Consider the following 26492-nt stretch of genomic DNA (forward strand, 5'->3'; position numbering starts at 1 on the left):
TATTTAAATATTTGTCAATGTTAACTTTTAAAATTATAAAAAAAAAAATTAAAATAAGAAAAATCATATTATCTAACAATGATTAATCTCTACTACCTTAAACTAAAGAAAAAATTTAAAAATATATAGTTTATTTTAAAAAATAAACAAAAACTAAATGTTTAATTATTTCCTCGATAATATAAATCTATGAAGCGAAAAGTTTATTTTTTAAAAAACTTTCTAAATTTGTGAAATGTTACAATATCTTTGAATATGACAATAAAACAATATTTTACTAATCTTTATATATATAGTTACGATTTTAATAATGAAATAATAATCCAAATATATATATATATAGAAGAAGATACAAATACATGTGAAAGTTTGAAACAATCTATTTAATAAAAAAATATACCGTAAACTTATCTATGTTTTAAAAATTGATATTACATTATAATATATACCAATTTAGAATTGAAAACAAAATGTTTATATAAAAATAAATAAAAACAAAACTATGCGCGGTTGCGCTGGTCGAGATCTAGCAGAGGTTTACATTTGCTGTGATTTGCACACTTCAGTATAGATTTTTGTATTAGCTAATGTATTTACCAATGTTTTTAAACCCGACCCAGACATTTGAACCGGACGACTTACCGGGTTCATGGATCACTAGATCGACAGCGGGTAAACTGTGGATTAATAAATGAATTAATTTTATTAGCTACGTAAATAAAAATATAGAAACTAAATTTTAATATTTTCTAAATGTTTTTTTAAAACATAAAATAATAGTTTGGATATATATATATATATATATATATATTTTATGATTTTATGATTAAAAACATTTAGAAAATACGTAACTTTAGTTTTTATCTCAAATCTGTGTAGTCAGGCGGATCCGCGTAAGACCGTCTAATTCCTGCGTTGACCGCCTAATTCTTACTTAATTCATGCGTTCACCGCCTAAATTTTTTTTTTCATCCGTGTAAAATTGAAACACTAAATAATTATAATTAGGTATTTAGGGAATTTTTGTACCAAAACATTATAATCTAAATGTTCGACGAATCAAAAAGAGGTTGTTTCAATTATATATAAAAAGTTAATATAATTATGTATAAGAACATGTATCATGTTTAAAATCAGTTGAATATATTATAAATATCTTATATTTATATTTAAAACTAGGCTCCGCGTAATTTCCGAGTACTCCCCAATTTTTGGGTAACTTGTTAGCTCCGGAATTGTCGTCGCCTAGCGTAGTTTTGAACAGGGCTGATAACCAGGATAAATAAATCAAAATCTAAAACAAATTTTATCATGGAATGAAACTTCAATTTTAAAGAAAAAAACTAGGTTAAGACCCGCGCCTTACGGGAATGAATATTATATATATAAATTATTTTATGTATTATATTTTTTAACATATTATAAAATAATAAATATATATTTAATAATTAAAAAGTTAGTAACTATTAATTATATAATTAAATTGGTGTGAACATATAAATAAACTTTATAATCCAAAAAAATATTTTTTTTCTATTTGCTATGGTATATAATTAAATTTAAATGATAGTAACATATATATAGTATATTTTAATAATAATGTTTATTAAATGATGTTTTCTACTCATATGTTTTTTTGATCATTTGTATCTGTTATAACAAAAACTTTAAATTACTGATAATAAAATTTCAATGTGGGTTTAATAGTTTAAATAATTTATAATATTAAAAAAATGATATATACATTTTTATTTAAAAAAAAATTAAAGTAAATTTCAGAATTAAAATATTTATGTATTTTTATATGGCATATAGGTTAATTTAAAATGATATATATATAAATATTTATATATCTTTGAATCTAAATACTTATTAATTGAGATTTTTGATTTATATGATTTTGTAATCATGTTTATCATGTCATAACAAAAAATTTAAACCATGGATCACAAAATTTGAATGTGAGATTTTTTACAGTTTTCGCAAAAAAATCTAAACCATGGATCACAAAAAAATCTAAATTTTTATTATATGGTTAATATGGTTGTTTAATTTATTTTAATAGTTTAAAATTAAAACAAATATAATATAAGATACACTTATTTTTATCAAATTTTTATATTCAAAATCATTAGTTGTCATATATACTTTAGCCACATTAGACAATTCCGTAATTTTATTTAAGAAAATAATTAAGCACATTAATAATGTATTTATAGTTAGTTTAATAAAAAGTTTATTATATATTTAGATGGACAAACATATTCTCTAAAGATCCTAAGAATCATTATAGTGATGACACGTGGTTACAAAAAAAATGTTTACGTTTTTCGATCAATATATAAGAGATATTATGACGACAACAATCTAAAATAATAATCATGTATTTATGTCGTAAATCGTAATAATTATTTTTCTAACTTTTTTATTTATTGTCTTTTGGCCCTTGCTGTATAAATATTTCTCTCGATTTACATTTTTCTTTTTACATGTTTTTGTAAGGTTCAAATCCGTCTCTTTCATTTCCTCCGCTATCCGATACGGATAATCTCTCTCTCTCAGGATTGAAGTTTCTAGGGTTCGTCGTTTTGCGAAGCTGTGGTGTTCGCGATGGACGAAGAAGACGCAGAGATTCCCCAACAATCGAATCCAATCGAAGATCCCGAGGCGAATCCTCCGCTCTCGGGCGACGTTGATTCGACCCTGGATGCTGCAGCTTCTTCTTCTTCACCCACGGAGCTCGATTCATCGCTTACTAACGACGACGACGACGGCGGTGGTGGCTGCGCTAGGGTTTCCGAGAGCGAGAGATCGGAGAACGCCGATCTCGTTACGCGTAACGAGGAGGAAGAAGAAGATGACGTAAGCGAAACGGAGGATGCGATTGAGAAGTCTTCTGACGACGATGATCAATCTAGCGAGCTTGGATCCGGAGCTGATGACGTGGCGTTCGTTGAAGCAAAGCGAGGAGGAGGAGCTTTGGAGAAGAAACCTTCCGTTACGGATTACAAATCCCTCTTATCCGAGTTCGATGATTACGTGGCGAGCGAGAAGATGGGCTCCGGAGTGTCCCGGGCGTTGAGCTACGGGTTCCAAGTGGGGGATTTGGTGTGGGGGAAAGTAAAGTCTCATCCTTGGTGGCCTGGTCACATCTTCAACGAAGCCTTCGCTTCTCCCTCCGTTCGCCGCATGAGGAGAGTGGACCATGTCCTAGTAGCGTTTTTCGGTGATAGTAGCTACGGATGGTTTGATCCCGCTGAGCTTATCCCCTTCGAGCCTCATTTATCCGACAAGGCGCACCAGACTGCTGCCAAGCACTTTGTGAGAGCGGTTGAGGAAGCTGTGGACGAGGCTAGTAGAAGGTCGGCACTTGGGCTGACTTGTAAATGCAGGAATCCTTATAACTTTAGGGCTACTAATGTTCATGATTACTTTACTGTTGATGTTCCGGATTACGAGGTTCAAGGGGTTTACTCTGGGGAGCAGATTATGAAAGCGAGGGATGAGTTTTCGCCTGTTGAGGCTCTCTCGTTTGTGAAGGAGTTGGCTTTAGCGCCTCAGGAGCGTGATGATGTTGAAGAGAGTTTAGCTTTTTTGAAGAAGAAAGCGGTGGTTTGTGCTTTTAGGAAGGCGGTGTTTGAGGAGTTTGATGAAACTTATTCGCAGGCGTTTGGGACGAAGTCTATGCGCACTTCGGTGACTTTGAATGAACCCCATAATAGAACACCCTCTCGAGGTATTGTCACTTTTAAGAAATCATGGTTCGTTTTCCATTTATGTGTTACAGAGGTGTGAGATATTATATAACTTGGTGGTTTTGTGAGTGTTAGATCCTCTAGTTTTATGATTTATATCTTTCTCGGTGTATACGTTACATTAGCATGTTTGAAAGAAGCACAAAGGTCAGCTTGTTTGCTCTGTTGTTTATTGTCTTGGTGGCTGATGTGCTCTTCCAACTTCTCATGTCTCCAGCTCCCTTGAGTGGCCCGCTGGTGATAGCAGAAACTCTAGGTGTACCAAAGAGCTCTAAGACCCCCACAAAGGTTAAGGATTCGAAGAAACAAGACAAGTATCTTCTCAAACGAAGAGATGAAGCTGGTGATAAGACTGTTCCATTTGGCCAAGCTGAAGCAAGTTCAAGTACGGGCGACTCTGTGCTACGGAGAAGAGCGTCAACGCTTCAAAGTCCAATGAAAGATGAGCAGCCAGGGATTGTGAGCATGGATGTTAACTCTTCTAGTGCAGCTATTCCTGGGAAAGAAAGTTCTGTTCCGAAGCTCTCTCTTGATGAAGAAAAGGATGCAGCTGAAGAATCAGCAGAGAGAAAGGAAGAAAGAAGTGTAGTAAATCCAGAGCATGAGCCTCATAAGCAAGAGACTGGACCAGATTCTGGATCAGCTGGAAGCTCTCTCCAGCCTATGAGTGAGTCTCCTCGAGGTTCTCATACCTCAGCATCTGAAGGGAAGAGTTCCACAGGATCTCTAATCAAGAAACTCAAAGTTGCTAAACGATCTTCAAGCGAAATGGGCACTTCTGAGAATCCTCCTTCAGAGCCAGTAAAGAAAAAGAAAAAGATGAAAGAGCCTAACCCTAATCTTCCGAAAAAGAGAAAGCATCCATTATCTTCTGGTGAGCCTGGAGCCAAGAAATTGTCCCAGCTTGGTTCAGCGCACTTACATACCTATATGGAAGCTGATGTGCCGAAGCTACTGGGTCATCTTCAAGATCTCTCTCTTGACCCTTTCTCTGGTTCAACAGTTGTTTCTTTTGGAGCTGCTAGGAAGTTTTTTCTCCGTTTCCGTTCACTTAATTACCAGAAAAGCTTGTCTGTATCTTCTTCTGATGCTAATGCCAGAGACACAAACCTCTCAAAACCTGGCAAGTCTGTGAACAGAATCGAAGACCCATCAAAAGCTGGCAAAAAACGCCTCTCTTCTGATCGTCAAGACGAAATCCCATTAGTTAAGAAGCTGAAGAAAACTAATCAGTTGAAACCAATGGCTTCTGAGAAGAAGATCAAACTAGAAGCAAAGGACAGTGTGAAACCAGTAAGAGAGCAAAGCGGTGCGGTTCAAGCAAGACCATCAAAACTTCAAACCGGGAAGAAACCGGCTTCATCAGCAAAAGTGGTGGAACCCACAATGCTGGTCATGAAGTTTCCACCAGGCACGTCTCTTCCTTCGCCTGCACTGCTAAAAGCGAGGTTTGGTCGGTTCGGGCTGTTGGATCAATCAGCCATCAGGGTTTTCTGGAAATCATCGACCTGCCGTGTTGTCTTCCTGTACAAAGCAGATGCACAGACTGCTTTTAGATATGCAACGGGAAACAACTCTCTCTTTGGAAACGTGAACGTGAGGTACTTCCTACGTGACGTGGATGCTCCTAAAGCCGAGCCTCAAGAACCAGAAAACACAAAGGAAGATGATGAACAACCACAGAGCCAAATGCCAGACCAAGCATCGCCACGTCATCAACCGAAATTACCACCACCATTAAAGAGCAACCTCAAATCCTGCCTGAAGAAACTGGGAGATGACACTAGCAGTAACCGCCCAAGAGTCAAATTCATGTTGGACGGTGAAGAAAACTCGAGTAAAGCAACCAATGAGCCACCAAATAGAAACGATGGACCTTCTTCTTCATCATCATCATCTTTTGGAATGGAATTTGTTAGTAAGAAGTTTCAAAACGTTCAGCTTCCTCCTTCAACATTGCCACCAATTCTCCCTCTCCCTCCACAGTACTCAAAACCCATTAAAACAGTGGACCATGTCGAACCACCTATGCCACCACCACCACCACCTTCCAAAAACTTCCCTGGTCCGAGCGCAGCGGTTGGTGCAGGAGACATCTCTCACCAAATGCTCAACCTTTTGTCGAAATGCAACGACGTTGTGGCTAATGTGACGGGCTTGTTGGGCTATGTTCCTTACCACCCATTGTGAAAAAAAACAAACAAAGCCCTTTGAGAGATCAAAAGTATTGTTGTTTTGTAGTATCCGTGTTTGGTTTTTGGTTGATATATTGTGTGTTAGATGTTGAGTCAACTTTTATTATTTGTTTCAGTCATGAATTACAATGGATCTTTGCAAACTCCCATATTCATCACTCAGCTCAAACAAAAACAGCTACTGACGTTTTTCTTATAAACAATTATCAATGAACTTAAAACTCTTTGGTTAACATAGTATGAAATTTAATTACTCCCTCCGTTTTAATATAGATGATGTTTTAGAATGATTATTTTGTTTCAATTTACATGAAGTTTTGAGATTTTAAGGTTAACTTTAACTTTATTGGAAACTGCTCAACCAGTTAGATTTTACAGTTTTTTTTATAATTTGTTAACAGATTTTAAAATTATATCTTTAAAATAATTTTTTTAGAAAATTGTAGTTTTCTTAATCTTTTTGCACTAAGGCAAAACATCAAGTATTATGAAACAAAGGGAGTATTTAACTCCTGATTCGTAATAGTTTCAACTTTCATAAATCTCATGGAAGTCCCGTACGCAAGTTCAGTTTTAACGGGCTTCTTCGTTTAGGCCCAAATAAAACCCAAAAAGAGCAAACATATTACATATACAACATGTCTCTAGTCAAGTGCACCCGCCCAAGTTATAAAATACCATATTTAACTAACAAAACAATAAAAGTTAGTCTAAACTACTATGATTAATGCCACTGACTTCGTCTTAAAATAAAGGTCATTAAATTTTCAATTTCTGTCAGTGAGTGGATAACAAGTATGAAAGCTTGAAAGAAATTTATCTAATAGATTTCACTAGACTGAAACTGAGAAGATACCGAGAAGTAACTTCTTTCATTACAAAATGGCTTTAATAACATAATCTACCATTGGATTCATAGACAAACCAAACGGAGATAAACATACAAAAGACAACCTACATAATCATTAAAACAAATAAAAAAAACAAGATGTTCTTCTTCTAGATCGATATAACCAAATATTCTAAGCCTTCTTGGGAGATTTCGCAGCTGCTTTCTCGGGCTTCTCAGCTTTCTCAGAACCAGCAGCTCTCTTGGGGAGAAGAACCGGGTTAATGTTAGGAAGAACTCCTCCGCTTGAGATGGTGACTCCATGAAGAAGCTTCCCCAGCTCCTCATCGTTCCTTATCGCCAAGCAAAGATGCCTAGGGTTTATCCTGTTCTTCTTATTATCCCTCGCTGCGTTCCCCGCCAGCTCCAAAACCTAATAGTGAGATTTTAGGTCAAAATCAATCAAATCCAAAAAACTCTAATTTCATTTCGACGAAATCCATTTCTCTAAGACTATACCTCCGCGGCGAGGTACTCGAGAACGGCGGCGAGGTAAACGGGAGCGCCGGCGCCGTACCTAACGGCGTAACGGCCTTTCTTCAAGTAGCGAGAGATGCGGCCGACGGGAAACTGGAGACCAGCCTTGACGGATTTGGTGACGCTCTTCTTGCGATCTCCTCCTTTTCTTCCTCCTGCTCCTCCTCTCGCCGGCTTCGCTGCTGCTGCTGCTGGTGACTCCATCGGAAACAAAACTAAGCTTTTTTCCTTTTCCGGTCTAGTGGCGGTTTACGATTTTGGATAAAGTCGCATTCGAGAATGTGTGTCTATATATAGTTATTATATACCATCTATTGCCACGCTGGCAATCCGAGTGTTGATGAAGTTACCCGCTCAGATTGTTTTTTCGTTGCTTTTGATCCAACGGTTGTTCTTGCACGATGATGATGATTTTGTTCTCAATGAGTCGACGTATATAGTTATTACACGTGGGAGCCGCATAGGAAGAACCCCCCCCCCCCCCCCCCCCCGGCACGAGCTAAACAATCTTTTACTACACGTGCGGTAAGTATGAAAAGTTGATGAAGGAAGAGTTTAAAAGATTGTCAGCTCTTAACCATCATTAACTTCAGTCTCTTAACTTGAATTCTTAGATTCGGCTAAGAAACGGTTCTTAGTTTTTCTTAGAAATGTTGAATCATGAGTTAAAAACCCTGGCTAAGAAACCGGGGTTAATCATGCTCTTATCTTCTAAAGCTCCATCACAACAACACCTGAAAGCAACATCAATGGCTGCTCCAGCTGGATTAACCATATAATAAGAATATAATAGCATTTTGGTCTGGTTTACATTGACAATGGTTTACATCTATATTATTAAAACAGAAATACAAATATAGATTTATACTTTAATTTAATGATTTTCATGTCTTTTCCCTCTATTATATCATTTCCTAAATTAGTTATAAACAATAAAGAATTTGGCAACAATAATTTCCTGTACTACAGGAAACAAACATTATCATAAGCGTGTGGAAAAAGCTGATTAATAAATCCAAACCATACAAGACTATACTAAACCAAAATGCATCTTCTGTGAAATTAATATATGGTTCTATGTATATAATTATAACATGTACGTACAACACAGTCTAAATTTTAATCAAATTTTAAGTTTCCGTTTGATTTTTCGGATTCGTTTTTTTTTGTTCAGTTCCCATTTGATTTTTGGTTTTTATGCTCATGCATACAATATACAATATAAGTTATACATAATTTTAAAATTTAGTTTGTTATATAAATAAAATAAAAAATATATAAATGAAAAAATATATACATACGAGTGTGCGGCTCAAGTTCTAGTTTACATTGATAATAGGTGATCTCTCCTTAAATCGAGAACTAGAGAATGTGAAAGGTTTATACTTTATAGTATCTCACTAGAGAAAAATGTATGACAAGCAAAAGCATTATAACCAAGCGTCAAGCAAAAAATCATTACTTCAGTACATCCGATGATCTTTCTTTTAACTAAATAATAACAAAGGAGAACGACAGCTTAATAAAGCATCTTTAGATTTGTTTGGCTTCGACCTTCTTCTTCTGCCACAGCCTGTCCACGCCACTGTCTGCATCTCCCTGTAAATATAGTTCATCCTTTAAATTAACTAATGATTAACAGGAGTTGCAGTGTTTGCTCAAGATGATAATAAGCTGTACATTTTTTAACAACATTTTCAACTAAGGGACAAGTCAACTGCTTTTAATTAGGAAGCTAGTAACTTTGATTGAAATAAGGACAAAGCATATAGAGTGTATTAGATAATAAAAGTGAATCACAAACCTGGGCACGAACAAAACCGCAGAGAGCAAAGGTAGTGAACTGTCCGGTGTAGATGCCATCAGCATCTAAATGCCCAATGTTGAGCTGAACAGAGGCGTGATCCTTTGATGTGATCATCCGGTTAGTAGCAGAGCTGTATAACAATAACCAAATCGTTAGTAAGGATGTGTCTATGAGAGTGATCAAGTAGGGGGATCATAATAAAAAAAAAAGAAACGGTGTATTAACCATTTCCTAGGAACGTATAGTTCTGTGATCTGACCCTCTTCGTTCTGCATCTTGATTGATTTAGCTCCCAAGTGTAAGACCAATCTAAATCCAAACAACTCAACTATATCAGAATAGAACGATTAACTACATTAAGGAATCAAATCTGATATCATAATCACATCCAAGTGACAGCCAAAATCTAACGGAACATCTTGTGCTTATAGTAACCGAGAGAGCTCTAGTATTCACCAACACGCGAACAGTACAAACAGAAACGAAGAAGAGTGTGTTTAAGCTTTTTACCTGTGGATAGGCCTGGTAATATGAGTTTTTACCCGCGGGCCCCGGCCCGTTTGATCCGCCGTGAGGTCGAACAATTTAGAAAAATTGATTCGCGGGTGCGGGTGCGGGTTATGAGCATTTTATGCGGGGCGGGTGCGGGTTGGTGGATTTTGAAACGCGGGTACCCGCCAACCCGCAATTTTTTTTTTTTTTTACATTTTTTTAAAAAAATATATTTTTTTTTTGTAAAAATGTATATTTTGTAAAGAAAATATGGGAATTTTAAAAAATAATAATCAAAATATTTTAAAATATTTAAAATTTTAATTATAAATATATTATTTATATTATATTTTATAAAAATTAAATTAAATAAATATTTTTTAAAATAAAAATATAACCCGTGGGTCCCGCGGGTCCCGCGGGTTATCCGCAAAATTAAGCGGGCGGGTGCGGGTACAAATTTATTTGTTCGCGGGTTGTGCGGATCGGATTTTTTGACAAAAAAAAACTTTGTAACCCGCGGATTGGCGGGTCAGCGGGGCGGGTTTGACCCGCAACCCAGCCCTACCTGTGGAGGAGAAGCGAAGGACGTGCGGCAACGGAAGAGAAACGACCTGTCGGAGAAGCCGCAGCGTTTATATTCGCCAACAACCCTAAGTTTTGAAACGGGCCTACCATAAAAATCTGTGGCCCGTTAAGGCCCATATATATATTTAACTCCATATGTTTCGCAAATTTGTATCGGTCAACTTCATGATCCGTGTGGTTCAGGAATGTGAATGTGCTTGTTCATGGCATGCAGTTATCTCGTAGTCGTAGTGGTTATTTCTCTCGCGTCAAATTAATGTGGTTGCATAAACGGCTTCAAATACATATCCCAAGAAAAGAAAATTTTGAGTATATCAAAGGTTTCACCGTGAATGGATTTTACCACTCCATCGCATTCCATAAAGTAAATATCTTTAGAGAAGTTCTGATAGCTAAGCTTTCAAATATATTTAGCAAAAGAAAAATTAAGGATGGTTATGTAACTTAATCTATATACTATACTCTAATTATCATTGTATTCAGAGCATCTCCGATGTACATCTCTAAATTAGAAATTTCTATTACAGAGATAGATTTGCCCAATGTATATCTCTATAATATAGTTTTTTTTTTATTTTAGAAAAAAATATACAAAAATCTTATTTTTTATTCTATATTTAGAGATGAAAATAGCAATTCTTATATTTTAATCTCCTTTATAAATAGAAGAACTCTATTATAGAGATACATTTAAGCAAATCCACTTCTATAATAAAGTTTTATATTTTAAGGAAAAATATAGAGATGAAAAATAAAGGTGGATTATTAAGAGCATGATTAACCCCAGTTTTTTATTTCGGGTTCTTAACTCATGATTTGACATTGTTTTACAATTTTCGGCTAAGAAACGTCTATTATATCTCTTACTTAAAAGACGATTTCTAGCTTTTCTTAGTTAAAAGTTAAGAACCGTCTCTTACCCGAAATTAAAAAACCTTCAGTTAAGAGATTGTGGTTAATCATGGTTTAAGTGCCTATAAAACGATAGCTAAATGATATAAAAAAGTTTTGGCACTGCATGTGAGAATTATACTACGCTTCGATACCATTTCTTTTTTTGAGTTCCTTTAGAACTAAACTTTACTCTTGGACTAAAAAAAGGAAAGACAACTAGAGCTAACAACAACAACACTATACTGCTTTACGATCAGTGCCGGCCTTGAAATTTTGGAGGCATGTGGCTTTATATAAAAAAAAAATTTACAAATTTGGCCGCCTATAATTTTTTTCTGGAACCTATTTGATGTAATTTTTTTAAAAAAATTTGGAGACCTGTTACGAATGTTTTACTTAGCATGCTCCAAGCCGGCCATGTTTACAATATTACATTCTGCCAAACAATCAATGATTTATCTATGCTAAAAACAAATACTCACTTCCACGGCCAAATCGAAACATTACCTTCAGCTCAATTCTTTGCATTAAACTACCAACATAAAACATCATGATTACACTTGTGACTTAACACAAACCAATGCTTTGGTTTATAGTATTAATCTTGGGTTTAATCATACTCTTCCATTAATGTCTCTTCATAAAGTAATTGCATATCTATATGTTTGTTTGCTAGTTCTGTGGCAAAATAAAATTCATGAACAACTTTTAGGATTATTTAATAATTTATATATTGACAAATTATGGGCTCCTCCTTGTCTCTTCTAATCCATCTTCTTTCTCACACTCCTATATTTTAAAAGGTGGATAACAAGATTCTTCATATCTTTGGTAATCCTATTGTTTCCCCTAATCTCCGGTGTCTCTTACCGCTTTACAAGACCAAGAAGAAATAGTTTTGCATAAAGATTAATTTGTGTATACCACTAATATAAAAATATCAGTAATCTAATTTCATACTAGTTTTCTTATACCAAATCAAGTGGCATGTGGACGAACCACACAACAAAACCTCTTAAACTTTTGCTCTATGCACACCTATAATTGTGTCGGCAGCTCGATTCCCACCTTATCAAGCCAACATAATGCTTCTAACTTAGATTCCAATCACCTAAAAGTAAAACTAAAGTCCCCGACAAAAAGTATTTGATTATGTATTTTAGATAGTATACTCATATTTAGCATACTATAATATTAATGGTTTGTGAACTGGTGAGAGAACCAGCAATTATCATCTTGTTCTCCTATGTATTGGTGGAATGTGAATATTTAATAAAAAATGATATTTCAAACAACAAATCATCAGTTAATAATTGTTACTCTCGCTGATTTTTACGTGTTGTATGCAAATTAATGTATGTATACTTCAAATGAATGAATGTATGTATAATTTTCATTTTAAAAAAAAGTGTGTATATTTCAATAAATAGAACTCATTGGAACAACATTGGGCAGAATTATGTTTTCACTAAGAGGTTTGATAGAAAAAAATTAATCGATCTTTACCAAGAATAGAGTTTACACAGCACATTGTTTATGTTATTTTGATGCTTATATAAGAAATCGTTTACTTTGCTTGTTTGGAATGTAATTTGTCAACCCTAGTGATGAATTGATCGTGTAGTTGTGTAGGTGGTGGTGTTTAGAAAGGAGTGACTTACACGTCTTCATTTGGATTCAACTTCTTAAAAATACATATAAACTAGCCCAACGCGATCGAGGTATTTTTAACGGAGACTGGTCAAATCGTCGGTGGAGATAGAAAAATTTGACAAACGAGTCAACCAGTTCCAGCCAAACCATGCCTTCAGGGCCGGCTTATATAGGAGGGCAAACGGTGCGACCGCCCCGGGACAATCCGTTTTCCCCTAGTATTTTTTTATATGAAAACATTTTTTTTTATTCTTATAAATTTATTTTAAAAAATACTTTTAGTATTTTAAAAAATATATATCTATCTAATTTTTTTTAAAAAAATAATAATTTAGAAATTAAATTATTTTTTCGTCTTAGTGCCCATGAAACCATTGAGCGGGCACTGCATGCCCTTGGTTCTACTTCTTACCAATCTGACATTGTGTACATTTTGTCGGCGTGTTTTGAAGTTCTATATAATTTTTTAACAAAAACAAAAATAAGTCACCGGTTGATTACCCTTCGAGCACTAGTGATATACATGTAACACGATGACCCTAGCCTATGTTTATTAATCCAACACGTATATGCAAAGCAACAAGTCATTTTCTAAATTGTATATACCAAAAATATTCCAAAGAGAATATCAAAAGCGAATGGTGTTTCAGTGAATAAAACCAAGAAGATGTCTATTCTAAGTCATTTCCTTTAATTACAAGAGAGACTAAATAGACCAACCCTTAAGCCCTCCTTGTCTGAAAGGAAATTAAATGGTGAGCTCTCGTGTGATCTACGTCCTAGTCGCGATTCTCGTGATCGTGACAGCGACGGTCGATGCCAACGGTTACGAAGACGCATTAGGATTCATGGTCCAAACCGGATCGTCCTCTAACTGTAGAGGATCAATCGCAGATTGCATACCGGAAGAAGAAGAGTTTGGACTCGACTCTGAGATCAGTAGGCGCATTTTAGCCTCGAAGAAGTACGTTAGCTATGGTGCGATGAGGAAGAACAGTGTTCCTTGTTCCAGACGCGGCGCATCTTACTACAACTGCCAACGTGGCGCTCAGGCTAACCCTTACAGCCGCGGATGCAGCACAATCACGAGGTGCAGACGTTGAAATTTGAGTTTCCTGTTTTGCTATCTCGTTATTGTTTGTTTGTGTTTGTTTTATGCTTTATATATGTTATACTTATTTCACCGACGGGGACGGATGTGATGGTTTCGTTGTTAACTTGTTAAACATTGTTATACATGTGTTTACCTATGTTTTTCGTGTTTTAAGCACATTTAATTCGGAATCTCGTCGATTGAAATAGGTACTTGCTTTGTATGTTTACGAGGAGAGTGATGTAGATTTGTTCTTTAGTTAATTACTACTACTAGTCCTAGGGCAACTAGCTTTCCTTTTACCTCTAACTAAATGAAACATTTAGTAAATATTACATGGTTATATGAACATGGATAATGATCAGTGAATCTATATCATGAACTGTTTCTATAAGATGCTTTTAACCGGATAATGATCATAACGTCTAGGCAATGACTTTTACCTGCTACCGAAATGCATGTTTATAGGACAATACGAATGGTTTTGTTAATGTGAGTAAAGCTGATAAATTATGATTACTGATAGAAAAGTTTGATATAGTTCTTTTTGTCTAAATTTTACTCAATCCGTTCATAATACATGATGTTTTATAAAGTTTTGTGTTTCAAAACATATTACATTTTGACATTTTTTTATGTTAGCTGTGATTTTATTGAAAAATGTTTAAACAATTAGATTTTACAGTATTTTTAAAATTGGTTGAATGATTTTTAAATTATATTTTACAATTAATTTTTAGAAAAAAATATTTTTGTGACTTAACAGAAGAAGTATTTAACCTTTGATAGAAAGACACACAAAAGTAATGGAACATGATGAACCAATCTATTACAGAAACCAATTACATAGAAGCTGACTTAAAGTGAATCCAACCCTGAAAGAAATTACTCCAAGCCAAATTAGTAACAACAGCAACAGAAACGAATGCAAAAAGGTCTGATATTGTTAATCAAGTTAAAAAGAAGCAAGTCTCAAACAAAAGAAAGACAAAATGTATGAAATTGAAAACAAAAGGCAAAATAAAATCGTCTCTAGTCTATTCTTGGTTGTCGATGCCAATCTTTGTATTATATATGTAACATGGGCTTATCAGCCCATAAAAGCCCAACACTTATCCGAAGTGTGACAAAAGCCTGCCTACTCCACCTGCTTCCGTAACAAACTCTTCGCATCGATGGTGAAGCGACGATGGTGAACTCGTATGCACCTCTCCGTTTCACCATCTTCATCTCCTTCTCCCTCGCAGCCGCCACTTCCTTCAAGCTCTCCGCCTCCCACTCTCCATCGTCGCTTCCCAAAGCCACCGCCGGCGATCTCCTCACCGTTTTAGGACCACCCTCCTCCGCCGCGTACACCGTCAACCCCGCCGTCTCTCGAGAACTCCGCTCGTGCCTCAGATTCCTCGTCCCCTTCCAACCGCGCAAACCTATACCCGAACCGGGACGATGCTCGCTTCGCACTGGACTCTGCTCGGGGAGGCGGAGGAGGTTCGAAGAGGAGGAGGATGAGAATTCTCTCGTATGGTGGCCACCGGAGTCGGTTCTCGAGATCGCTCGTCTCGCTGTCGACTCCGGAGGCGATCCCGGTTCAATTCACCGAGCCCTCGATCCCACTATGATCCCGGTTCGTCTCGACGGTTTACTTAGTTACTGTTGATTAGTTACTGTTGATTGAGTTGGTTGTTGTGTAGGTTCCTCCTACTAATGTGGAAGGATCAAGAACGAGCAAGTGTCAACTCACGAGAACTCCTTATGGCCGTCACTTTATAGCTGAAGTATTTATTATTAGCCTTTTTTTTTTAAAACGTTGTTTTTTTTTAATCAGAGTTTATGTTATTGTGAGCTGATTTGGTGGATGGGTGATTGATGTTGTTCAATGAACAGGAGGTGAACTCGTATTTCGAGTTTTTGTTTCGTCTGATTGAATCTAGGGGACCGAGTGTAGGACTCAATGTTTCGCTGAGTCGATATGATCTGTTCCATGGCCACCTGTTCCTTGCTTCAGAATCTGGACGTCTTGGTATATTGTAAGTCCCCTTGGCTTCCTCGTTATACACTATGGGTTCTTGAAATGGTCTTATGACTGAAGTAAACAAGGGTCATGTTCTGTTAGGAGCTATGTGTGTGTAATATTAATTGAGAACTTGGTGCAATATTAATTTCTAGATGGGTATAAGGTTAAAGTAGATTTTGGCGAGTGTTGTTGATCAGTATCTTTTGCTGATGAAAAGAAATTGGCAGGTTTCATGCTAAAGAGTATCCAGCTTATGACAAGAGATTGTTTCCTTACAACATGGGATATTGCCAGAGAGGTAGTCTCTGCTCTTGTCCGTGTGTGACTGGACTTTTTCTTGCATTCTCTTGAAACATAGGACTGGTCCACAGGAACAGTACTCTTTCGTTCTTAAGTAAAATATGATTTGTATCTCCTTTCTGTTAGGATCTGATGTGAAGTATGGTGATTCCATCAACTTGAGAAACATCCTTTGGCTTGCACCATTACCCAGCAAATCTGGTCCAGGTTGGCTTGCTCCAGGTATCTATCCTTCCTGAGAGTTGTAAAGTAGGAAAATTAGTCTTCCTCTAACGAATGTATGTCTAACATGTCTTTGATTACGCATGTTCATTTTAGAACTTTGCCTTGCATTATGTTCATTTGAATCACAAGAAGCAACTGTAACTTTACCGTTCTTTGATTGATCCATAGGTGTACTAGTGGTGCTTGATGCGCATCCAGATGGAATCATATACCGAGATCTCATCCCTAACTACGTCAAGTTTGTAAGAACTATCTACGAAGGTTTGAAACAACTCTCTAAGCCTTCTCTCATACCCTGTATTTGCTAAAAATTTGTGGTTTATATTTGTCTTCCTTCACTAGATGATCTAGGAACTAGTACAGTTGATGTCAATTACTTTAATGTGGGAGGAGCTGGAGAACCTGATTATCAGCTTTTCATTTGCTGAAATCATTTACACATTACAAGTCTGTACATGATTGAAACTCTGCTAAGATTTAGTTACTGGAGATGTTGGAGGTTCAAGAACGTGGAGTTGGATGCTAATTTAGAGCAGGTGTAGAAGTAATGTGAACAAGTTACTGTATCAAGTGAAATTATTTGTAACTTAAATGGAAAGGTTTGGAATGATATATTGGCTTTGATTCACACGTTTGGTTTGGCTAAAAAATTAATTAATTGCTCAAGCATCACTAACACTTTAAAGGTAACCTTAAAATAAACGTTTTCAACGGCTACAGATAGAGAATTGATAAAAGACGAGCTTTAGTCTAAAAAGTAAAAAAGCTCCGATGCCGGGAAACGAACCCGGGTCTCCTGGGTGAAAGCCAGATATCCTAACCGCTGGACGACATCGGAATTGTTGAACGTTACATGACGTAAAACAATATTACTTGTAAAATATTGAAAACAATGTGACTATTATAAAGTTCCTATTTGACCTAAAAGATCACCGATCGAGTTAGAGATCCCTCCCAACTGTCTGAATCCAACAAGGTTTCTCCTGTCTTTGTTTAGGGTTTTGTTCTGTTTCTCTTCCTCTATTGGTTCTCCCGCACGGGTTCTTTACCGATCTCTAAATCTACTGATTGGAGAAGATGGTAAGTCGCTTCCTAGGCTTATACTGAATCTTAGGTTCTTCGTACTGTGTTGTTTTCGGTATAACTTCAAAGGTTGACTCTTTAGCTTATGTTTTTGCGTTTTGTAGCTTCCTCTTTCGCTACTCAAGACTGCTCAAGGACATCCCATGGTAAGTGAAACTTCGACACTTGATTATAACATATAGATCAGAAGTTAAGTGACCACTGTTTTAAGTTTGAGATGTTGCGTTAGGACTTAGGTGCATAGGATCTTCTTTTTTTTCTCTTAAAGTTTACATCTTTATGATGATGGAATCCTTGTGGTAGCAGAAGTTAAGTGGGCACTGTTTAAGTTTGAGATGTTGCGTTAGGACTAGTTGGTGTGCTTATCTTAAAGTTTACATCTTTTTTGATGATCGAATCGTTGTTGGTAGCTTGTGGAGCTCAAGAATGGAGAGACATACAATGGGCATTTAGTAAATTGCGATACGTGGATGAACATCCATCTGCGTGAAGTTATCTGCACATCAAAGGTTATCTTCTCCTCTCGTATATTCATACAAAGTTTCCATTTTTTTTTCTATTTTCGTCTTTTAAGTTTTTGTGTGGTTGACACTAAGATATGTTTGTTTGATTATGCTTGTAGGATGGAGACAGGTTTTGGAGGATGCCGGAATGTTATATCCGTGGTAACACTATCAAGTACCTTCGTGTTCCAGATGAGGTAATATACTCTTTCGTGTTTGTATATGCCTCTTGACTGATATAGTTTTTTTAGAGTCTCTTTGCTCTGGAGTGATGATGCTTAGCCAAATCAGATATGTGCTCCAAGTGGCATGAACCCTGTTTGAGAAAATGGGATTTTGCCTCTTGTTGCAGCGCGTCTTAGACGATATCACAGAGAATGGTGTTTGCCTGACCAGACTTGTGTTTTGTTTTTTATGAAGCCAGTAGCTCCATATAGCATATTTTGTATCCTCTGTGATCAAATATATTCAGTTAACAACATTCTAGATATGACAGTCATAAGCTGTGTCTTTTTATGTTCTTACATCTTGTACAATATACTTCAACCTAGATTGTTTTTTTTTACTTATATATCGACTTATTCTCTGTTCAGGTGATTGATAAAGTACAGGAGGAGAAGACCCGCACAGGTATAGTTTTCTCATGTCTATATGGTGCCTATTTCAAACTAAAGCGAACCGTTACTTATCATTTATGAACAATGGTTAAAATATGTGCAGATAGGAAACCACCAGGGGTTGGACGTGGAAGAGGACGTGGTATGGATGATGGAGGGGCCAGAGGACGAGGCCGAGGAGCTCCAATGGCTAAGATGAGTGGCAACAGAGGTACAAGCTGTTTGTCACAAAATCTTTGATTAACTTATTCTTGATAGTTTTGTCTGCTACAGTGACAATTAAGCTAAATTATACTCATATGTTGTGAAAACAGGAGCAGGGCGTGGGCGTGGTTGATGATTCAACAACTTTGAACGACAAAACTCTGTGTTTTCTAGCTGGCTCCTCTTGCTGCTGCTGCTGTTGTTGCACTAGTTTGATTATATTGGAAGGGGATAAAATTGCTTTTACAATGTGATTTGACTGTTTTTTTTTCTTCATGTATCGTTTTTCATGCTATATTCCATTCAGTGATTGTTAAATCTATCCAAAGAGCTGAGTTATTATCATCTCTGTATATATAAAATTAATCATAATATGCTTAGTATAAAATTTGAGCTGCTCTAAGCATTTCTCTTGCCAGTTTTAATTTCTTGGTAGGCTAGTTGATTTGGTAGACAAATGATCACACTATGATTTGAGAATTCACAGTTATGTATGTTAAAAATTGTCCACATGATTTTAGTGGAGACTAGAAAGTGTTTTCTTCCAAAGAAGAGACTTGAAAGTGTTTTCTTTCTTTTCCAGTGTGTTTTCCAACACAAAGCTTGTAAGAAGGTGGTGGGGGTTTAGGACCTGCAAGCTCCTCTTCTTTGGTCAACTACAAATGTTCTTAATTTGTCCTCAAGACATTATAATTGTTCTTCCTAGTGATTTCTTCATTTTTTTTTACTATCCAGGGTGAAATGTGAGGTTGTGAACTACGCTGGAGACTCTGATACAAAAGAGGATTCGGTTTTACTAGGCATCGACTTGGGGAGGCGGAAAAGAGCTGAAAAAACAGTTTCACAAAGAAGCTTCTCAGATATATGGTGCCAGTGCAGAGAAGGTATGTTGAGTATAGTATGGTAATAACAAAAGATGACAACTTTGAACCCCATTGCGTTGTGCAAGAGTACACTGTTTGTGTTGAGATGTGGTTAAGTTACTCATTCACTAGGGTGATGTTTGTTGTTGGTGGTGTCAGCATTTGTGGCCAAGTTTATGAGCATTTACAAGAACTTCCTCATTTCAACATTTGGATATAGGAGAAAGGAAGACTCCAAATCTAGGAAAGAGGACAGACTCTGTACTATGTTTTTTTTAATGTGATGATCCGATGTTATATGGGTCTTTGTAGCTTGGATGTTTATGTTTTCCCCTTTGTTAAGACTTTGGTTCAATAAAGTCTGCAAGGCAAACATGAAAGTAGCCAATTATAGGAACAAGAAGGCAACAACAGAGTTGGCTATTGAATCTACCACTCTGTTGTATTGGCTTGGTGAGTGCTAAAGACGAGAGCGGGAATAGTTTGAATGCCTCTCGAGAGGAACAGAGTATATGAGCTAGGTAATCATATTCAGTATCTTTTCATTTGGTGAAGAACCTTTGATGGTTGATTTTTAAAAGTTAGCATACTATATCTACTCTTCTTTTCTTATGAATTTTAATGTTTTTTGGAAAACATTTTTTTTTTTTTGGAAAATATTTTCCATTTGTGAAGAACGTTTGATGGTTCGCTTGTTAAAAGCTAGCATACACTAGGTTCATTCTCTGCTTCACTGCTTGAGAACACATTCCCTCAACTATGATGGATGCATGTGTGTTTTCACAAGCAGAAACTACCAAACACTTAACTGGGCCAATAGCCGTCAGGCCCACATGTAAACGCACAAAAGAATTTTGCCGTCTCAAGCTTGTTTGAGTAGTACATTAGTCCCACATCGCTTACACATAAAACGAATAACAAGCGGAGCAGAGTATAAGAAGAGAAGTGGAGAGGACGTTCAAATCACTTACCTGGACGGGGTCAACTCGTGATCAAGAAGACGAGTGGCCTAGGCTAGTGACTACCATTGCACGTAAAGGAAGGGTGCTTAGCCTAAGGTTTTCCCAAGTGGAAGAGCCTGCGTCATTATTTGTGGCAGAGGTAGCCTGCGTCCGCGCGGCTCCTACCATACATTACGAGTCTTTGAACCTTTTTGTATTTTCGTAACTGCTAACCTTACTTTGTTGATATTGTATTCGACAGTTACAAAGATATGCACGACAATAATAATAATTGGTAGGTCAAGCTATATTAATTGTCCCACATCGGAGATGTAAATCGAGTAGGATGGATTTGGTGACTATAAAAGAGAGACGCAGTCGTTGGTTGAAAGTCATCTTTGCGCTTGGGGCAATGACGCAGCTAATGAGGTACTAACCGAGGCGCGTCTATTGCTGGTTGAAAACTATTTCCAAACCCCCTCTTAGGCCTTAGCTTGTCTTTGGCCTTCGAGAATTTTTGGAAGGGCTCCCTTCGGGGTAAAGCCCTACAATCTTTGAGTTCAAGTTTTGATTCTTAATTCTTAGCCTTGGTCAAAACGTTGTTAAAGCACTGTCTTTACATGTTGAGTGCCTTTACATGTTGTCTAAAACTGAAAATTATGTTCATAATATACAAAAAGAACCTCAATACAAACACTAAACCATATTAAGCAAAAAAAAAAAAAAAACTAATCTTAAGAGCAGAACTCAGTGCTAATAACTGATCAACACATAGTTTTGTGTTGGTTTATGCTTTGCCACATTCGGTCTACAAACAATTCAACTTTTCATTAGCGCAAAATGTGTTCGTAAGTTAACAGTACTCATTATCATAGATAATGTCTTCATATATATATAGAAGTTACTGATTGATTAAACTTTGCTCTGTTTCTGATGAAAGAAACTGCTTTTCAATATTCCTGTCAAAGACAAGAATCGTTATAGCAAAGCTGCAGTTTGTGTTTGAGTATCCAGGAATGTAATCAGAAATTTTTCGAACAGTTAACATGGCTTACAACATCTAGCCATGTGTATAACAGTTATGAAGCTTTTGAGCGAGTGACATGTGCTACTAACAAGTCCCACATCGCTTACACATAAAATGAATAATACGCGGAGCAGAGTATAAGAAGAGAAGAGGAGAGAACGTTCAAATCACTTACCTGGATGGGGTCAACTCGTGATCAAGAAGACGAGTGGCCTAGGCCAGTGACTTCCATTGCACTCTAAGGATGGGTGCTTAGCCTAAGGTCTCCCCAAGTGGGAGAGCCTGCGTCATTATTTGTGGCAGAGGGGGCCTGCGTACGCGTGGTCCCTGCCATACATTATTAGTCTTTGAATTTTGTTTATTTATTCAAGTCATTATTGTTTGTTATTCCTCTATAAATCGAATGTTTATTACAGTCTCGAGAGCAATAACATATGCAGAAAACGAAGTTGTTTATTGATTTAAGGTAGACAAAAAAACTAAGTTCACTCCCATTTGTTAGATGGTAGAAGACATCAAAGTTATATAATTTTCCAGTTTGAAAAATCTGATTCTTATCTCCTTTTAAAGTGGTTAAGAAACCTGCATCAAAAGTAAATTAGTATGTATTTTCATAAAGACACTATTTTTGGGATGAAGACTAACCCAATGATTTTTGAGTTCCTCTCTTTACAGTTATATCTGTTTTGGCTTTGATATTATTCTAGTTTGTTTACGGTTATCTCTGTTTTGGTTTTGATATTTTTTCTAATCATTCTTAGTCACCAACGACCCTACTTCAGTTAAAATACCTTTTATTTTGCTAATTAGTTATTAATGATAGAAAACACTAGTGTGGGAGCCTCTAAGAGCAACATTATCGGGGAAAATTTGAGGTTTCTTAAGGGGTGTGATGAAAACCTCCCGAAGAGTCGGCACTCTAAGTTGGTAAAGGGGATAAGCCTTGCTGCTATGAAACCGTAAAGCTTCAAAGACAAGGGATGTGGAGTGAATGGTCGCACGAAGGATGCGGAAGGCCTTCGTTATTCCAACTCAATGCCCTAGGATATGACGCCCCTAGACGACAATGAGGATGATTCCCTGGATATGACGCACCAGGACGAATCGGTTTGATCCCTTGGATATGACGCACCAAACATGGAGGAGAGAGAGAGTGTTCTTGAAACAAGCATTTCTTGCATGCAAGAGAGAGAAAGCTTTCATGCAATTAATCACCTAATTTTCGTCACTACTCTTGGACAACAAAGAAACCACTTGTTTATGAATCTTTTTGGGCTTGTAACTTGATTAAAATGGGCTGGACATATTAACTAACATCATAGATCAATTTCTGAATGTCTTTCATGCCCATAACTTCATATATTAGCCCAATATCACATCATACTCATCATCTTCAAAAAGATTTATCCTCAAATCTTTCTCTCCGAAGAAAGAAAAAATTTGAACACACACTTCCTAATGATCCAGCAGACTTGTAGAACAGAAATAATAAAACTCTTTTTTTTTTTTGTAGAAGATGAAAAGAAGAGAATGATAGATAACAAAAATGAATATCAAACTCAGAGTGTGTTCTGATACCAATTGATGAAAACCTCCCGAGGAGTCGGCACTCTAAGTTGGTAAAGGGGATAAGCCTTGCTGCTATGAAACCGTAAAGCTTCAAAGACAAGGGATGTGGAGTGAATGGTCGCACGAAGGATGCGGAAGCCCTTCGATATTCCAACTCAATGCCTTAGGATATGACGCACCTAGACGACAATGAGGATGATTCTCTGGATATGACGCACCAGGACGAATCGGTTTGATCCTTTGGATATGACGCACCAAGACGGATCGAAAATGTCAATGGATATTACACACCATTGAAAGAAAAGTGAGAATCACTCTCAAGTTTCCAAAAATAATCACTCAAAACTTATTTTATTTCAATAGAGATTACAACTTATTTATAAGAAACTAAACTTGCCCACAAAGCTAGATATTTATTACATTGGAAATGATAAAACTAGTGCATGGAGGAGAGAAAATGTTCTTGAAACAAGCATTTCTTGCAATGCAAGAGAGAGAAAGCTTCCATGCAATTAATCATCTAATTTTCGTCACTCCTCTTGGACAGCAAATAAACCACTTGTTTATGAATCTTTTTGGGCTTGTAACTTGATAAAAATAGGCTGGACATATTAACTAACATCATGGGCCAATTTCTGAATATCTTTCATGCCCATAACTTCATATATGAGCTCAATATCACATCAGAGGAACCCACAAAAAATACCAAAACCCAGGGAAGAAGTAGCTAAATTAAGAGGCGTTTTGGTTTGGTCCTTATACTGTTCGCGGACCTCGCTGACAGTTGACGGTCCGCATTGATTCATTTTTAATTTTTTTTTAATCAAAAAAAAAAAATTAAGAACCCAAAAACGTTTTTACCGATAACGTTGCTCTAAACAAATAAAATGTACTTGTTGAAATGAGAGATAGAGAAACAGTGTGTTGAAAGCAACGACGTCAGAGGGGAAAACCCAAACCCATAAAACATGGGGGGAACGATTCACTTCATTTTCGTCAGAACTTAAGTGACAGTAAGTTTACAAAAAAAAAAAAAAAAAAACTTAAGTGACAGTGAACTGCACTTTTTTTTTCTTTTATAAAGAATGAAATCTTTTAGTTATACAAATATTTTTTTCTTTTCCCTTTTTCACATATCACAAGATCTATCGACTAAGATTCGATGTTCATGCTTTAAAACATGTAACAATGATTGAATTGATCCCAAATATGATTTTCTATAACTAATAAGAACGTGCAGATGAAGATAATTATGTACATGGGTTAAAACATTAAAAAAAAACATGTTTTTTAACGAAAAAAAAACAAATAGGGCAAACTCTAGTACAATTTCAACAATGTTCCGTATATGTGAATTTTTCTGTCACGTAGAGTATTATTGCATGCATCTCATTGAATTTGGGCTACCGTTGAATATGTGCTACAAATATATTAATGTTATAAAATATAGAGATCATAAAGGTTTGTTTTAGTTTTGTTAATAATGGGAGAAGACAAGAACAGTAAGTGTCTAAGTGATAAAGAAAAAAGAATTGCATTGGAACTCTTCAAGACACAGAAAGTCTCTGTCTCACTATCTATGGAGTATGGTAAAAAGAAGGAAAAGGGAAAGATAAAAAGGAGAAAGAAACTCGCGAGGAACACGCAACCCACACCTCTCTGTGTTACTGTCTCCGTCACTTCTTCATCATCTCGCATTCTCTTCACCATCATTTTCTTCTATTTTTCTTTTATACAACAACAAAAATTATTTCATTTCTTCCCCATTTCAAACCAAGTTATGATGTCTTAAAAAAATAAAGCGTATTAGAGAAATTTGCTTAAACCTTTGATTATTAATTCTACTAATTATACTTTATTGGAAAACTTAAATGTAGTGGTGTGGTTTTTATTTTAAAGCAAACACGCCGCATGAAATACTTTGTCACTTGGTTTTGAATCTTTGATTGAATGTGTTATTGGTAATGGGATTGCATGAACTACCATGTCATTGTGAATATCGGGATTAGTCGGACGCTTAATCGTCGTTAATGAAAGGCTACACTACATTTAATCGTCGTTCCTTTCTTATCACTGCGTTTTTGGACGAAACTTTGATTGAACCAAACTCTGTTAATATAAACCATAACTTTAATTATTCGGCGTTGCATGTGAGTATTCGCGTAGTTAATGCTGGCAAGTATACACGGAAAATTCAAACCCCAAACGCTCTTAATTATAAGATTTTAAACTGGTAATAATATGGTTATCTCATAAGAACAAGATTTTTAAATTCACCTCTCCTCTTGTTACTAATCAAAATGTCACATAGATTAATAATAAAATAGATTAATTTTATTTAAAAAAATCTGAAATAATTGAAAAAAATAATAACGTCAATTATAATGATACTAACGCCACTAACTAAACCCTAAACTTTAAATCTATACCCTAAACCCAAACCGTAAACCCTAAACCCAAACCCTATATCCTAAACCCAAATCATAGACTCTAAACTCAAACCATATATCCAAACCTAATCCCTACACCCTAAACTCAAATCGTAAACCCTGAACCCAAATCCTATATCCTAAAAGTTTGGGTTAATGTTGATGTTGTTTCTTTAGGGTTTAAGATTTGGGTTTAGAGTCTAGGTTTGAGTTTAGGATCTAGGGTTTGAGTTTAAGGTGTAGGGTTTGAGTTTAGAGTTTACAGTTTGGATTTAGGGTTTAGGATTTGGGTTTAAGATATAGGGTTTTGGTTTAGGGTTTAGAGTTTGGGTTTAGAATTTAGGGGTTAAGGTTTACGGTTTAGAATTTAAGATTTAGGGTTTAGTTAGTGTCGTTAGCGTCATTAAAATGAGCGTTATTATTTTTTTGAATTATTTTAGATTTTTTTTAAAAAATTAATATATTTTATTATTAATCTACGTATTATTTTTATTGGTAATAAGAGGGTTGAACCTAAGTTTTCATAACTATAGTTGTGTTCAAACCCAAGTTGCAAAAGAAAAAACTATAGTTGTGGTGACGTCACGATGAAGTAAAAACTGGGGAAAATAGTGAGACTTGAACTTGGATTCGGTGGCAGGAAGTACTAAGTAGACATAAACTGACTCGAGCTCGTCACCTATCTTTACCGTCTGTCTCTATTACATACATTGCGTAATGATGTATTTCATTATTTATTAACAATGCTTAAGATATTCTTACAAGCTACCCAATGTTGTCCATTTGTAAATCGATAATTTGATCCTCTTATCCTGGTCAAAGGTCAACTATGTTTATTCATGCATAATCAATTTGCAATTCTCCACAACAAAAA

The 26492-nt window shown here is 36.1% G+C and overlaps 6 protein-coding genes and 1 non-coding gene across 8 annotated transcripts; 4 read left to right on the top strand and 3 right to left on the bottom strand.

Annotated features, from left to right (window-relative positions):
• Window positions 1-2498: 2498 nt before the first annotated feature.
• LOC106317917 lies at window positions 2499-6099 on the top strand. The gene is made up of 2 exons (XM_013755729.1): window positions 2499-3736; window positions 3973-6099. Exons 1-2 carry the CDS (start codon window positions 2611-2613, stop codon window positions 5943-5945), a joined length of 3099 nt encoding a protein of 1032 aa, XP_013611183.1. The 5' UTR covers window positions 2499-2610; the 3' UTR covers window positions 5946-6099.
• Window positions 6100-6784: 685 nt separating this feature from the next.
• Window positions 6785-7579, bottom strand: LOC106317918 (probable histone H2A.5). The gene is made up of 2 exons (XM_013755730.1): window positions 7299-7579; window positions 6785-7212 (listed from the first exon to the last, which is right to left on the bottom strand). The coding sequence occupies exons 1-2, from the start codon at window positions 7518-7520 to the stop codon at window positions 6973-6975; spliced, it is 462 nt and encodes a 153-aa protein (XP_013611184.1). The 5' UTR covers window positions 7521-7579; the 3' UTR covers window positions 6785-6972.
• Window positions 7580-8684: 1105 nt separating this feature from the next.
• On the bottom strand, window positions 8685-10255 carry LOC106317920 (40S ribosomal protein S21-2). Of its 2 annotated transcripts, XM_013755732.1 has the most exons (3): window positions 9349-9398; window positions 9121-9253; window positions 8685-8915 (listed from the first exon to the last, which is right to left on the bottom strand). In XM_013755732.1, exons 1-3 carry the CDS (start codon window positions 9396-9398, stop codon window positions 8850-8852), a joined length of 249 nt encoding a protein of 82 aa, XP_013611186.1. In that variant the 3' UTR covers window positions 8685-8849. The 2 variants fall into 2 exon arrangements, 1 of the variants encoding a protein (XP_013611186.1); XR_001265243.1 differs by lacking the exons at window positions 9121-9253; window positions 9349-9398 and adding an exon at window positions 10184-10255.
• A 3177-nt stretch (window positions 10256-13432) lies between these two features.
• On the top strand, window positions 13433-14040 carry LOC106317919 (protein RALF-like 22). Its single transcript, XM_013755731.1, has one exon. It carries the CDS (start codon window positions 13503-13505, stop codon window positions 13851-13853), a length of 351 nt encoding a protein of 116 aa, XP_013611185.1. The 5' UTR covers window positions 13433-13502; the 3' UTR covers window positions 13854-14040.
• Window positions 14041-14981: 941 nt separating this feature from the next.
• LOC106315745 lies at window positions 14982-17014 on the top strand. Its single transcript, XM_013753562.1, has 7 exons — window positions 14982-15467; window positions 15535-15618; window positions 15728-15870; window positions 16085-16155; window positions 16284-16379; window positions 16551-16643; window positions 16725-17014. The coding sequence occupies exons 1-7, from the start codon at window positions 15033-15035 to the stop codon at window positions 16808-16810; spliced, it is 1008 nt and encodes a 335-aa protein (XP_013609016.1). The 5' UTR covers window positions 14982-15032; the 3' UTR covers window positions 16811-17014.
• A 134-nt stretch (window positions 17015-17148) lies between these two features.
• Window positions 17149-17220, bottom strand: TRNAE-UUC. Its single transcript has one exon. It is a non-coding gene; the product is annotated as a tRNA-Glu (tRNA).
• An 83-nt stretch (window positions 17221-17303) lies between these two features.
• LOC106319409 (sm-like protein LSM4) lies at window positions 17304-19177 on the top strand. Its single transcript, XM_013757726.1, has 7 exons — window positions 17304-17462; window positions 17570-17611; window positions 17876-17974; window positions 18088-18165; window positions 18562-18598; window positions 18689-18796; window positions 18900-19177. The coding sequence occupies exons 1-7, from the start codon at window positions 17460-17462 to the stop codon at window positions 18920-18922; spliced, it is 390 nt and encodes a 129-aa protein (XP_013613180.1). The 5' UTR covers window positions 17304-17459; the 3' UTR covers window positions 18923-19177.
• Window positions 19178-26492: the final 7315 nt, after the last annotated feature.

The sequence above is a fragment of the Brassica oleracea genome, chromosome C9 (assembly GCF_000695525.1).
Source record: "Brassica oleracea var. oleracea cultivar TO1000 chromosome C9, BOL, whole genome shotgun sequence".
Lineage (NCBI taxonomy): Eukaryota > Viridiplantae > Streptophyta > Magnoliopsida > Brassicales > Brassicaceae > Brassica > Brassica oleracea.

Bases quoted from the DNA above. Each gene is read 5' to 3' on its own strand.
- LOC106317917 (XM_013755729.1), top strand. From the start codon at position 2,611: ATGGACGAAGAAGACGCAGAGATTCCCCAACAATCGAATCCAATCGAA. The intron at 3,737-3,972 runs GTATTGTCACTT...TCATGTCTCCAG, and splicing joins TAATAGAACACCCTCTCGAG to CTCCCTTGAGTGGCCCGCTG.
- LOC106317918 (XM_013755730.1), bottom strand. From the start codon at position 7,520: ATGGAGTCACCAGCAGCAGCAGCAGCGAAGCCGGCGAGAGGAGGAGCA. The intron at 7,213-7,298 runs GTATAGTCTTAG...TCTCACTATTAG, and splicing joins TCGAGTACCTCGCCGCGGAG to GTTTTGGAGCTGGCGGGGAA.
- LOC106317920 (XM_013755732.1), bottom strand. From the start codon at position 9,398: ATGCAGAACGAAGAGGGTCAGATCACAGAACTATACGTTCCTAGGAAA. The intron at 9,254-9,348 runs GTTAATACACCG...ATTGTTATACAG, and splicing joins CTATACGTTCCTAGGAAATG to CTCTGCTACTAACCGGATGA. The intron at 8,916-9,120 runs GTTTGTGATTCA...CTATATTTACAG, and splicing joins GCGGTTTTGTTCGTGCCCAG to GGAGATGCAGACAGTGGCGT.
- LOC106317919 (XM_013755731.1), top strand. From the start codon at position 13,503: ATGGTGAGCTCTCGTGTGATCTACGTCCTAGTCGCGATTCTCGTGATC.
- LOC106315745 (XM_013753562.1), top strand. From the start codon at position 15,033: ATGGTGAACTCGTATGCACCTCTCCGTTTCACCATCTTCATCTCCTTC. The intron at 15,619-15,727 runs GTATTTATTATT...TTCAATGAACAG, and splicing joins GCCGTCACTTTATAGCTGAA to GAGGTGAACTCGTATTTCGA. The intron at 16,156-16,283 runs GTAGTCTCTGCT...CCTTTCTGTTAG, and splicing joins CATGGGATATTGCCAGAGAG to GATCTGATGTGAAGTATGGT.
- LOC106319409 (XM_013757726.1), top strand. The intron at 17,612-17,875 runs GTAAGTGAAACT...CGTTGTTGGTAG, and splicing joins CTGCTCAAGGACATCCCATG to CTTGTGGAGCTCAAGAATGG. The intron at 17,975-18,087 runs GTTATCTTCTCC...TTATGCTTGTAG, and splicing joins AAGTTATCTGCACATCAAAG to GATGGAGACAGGTTTTGGAG.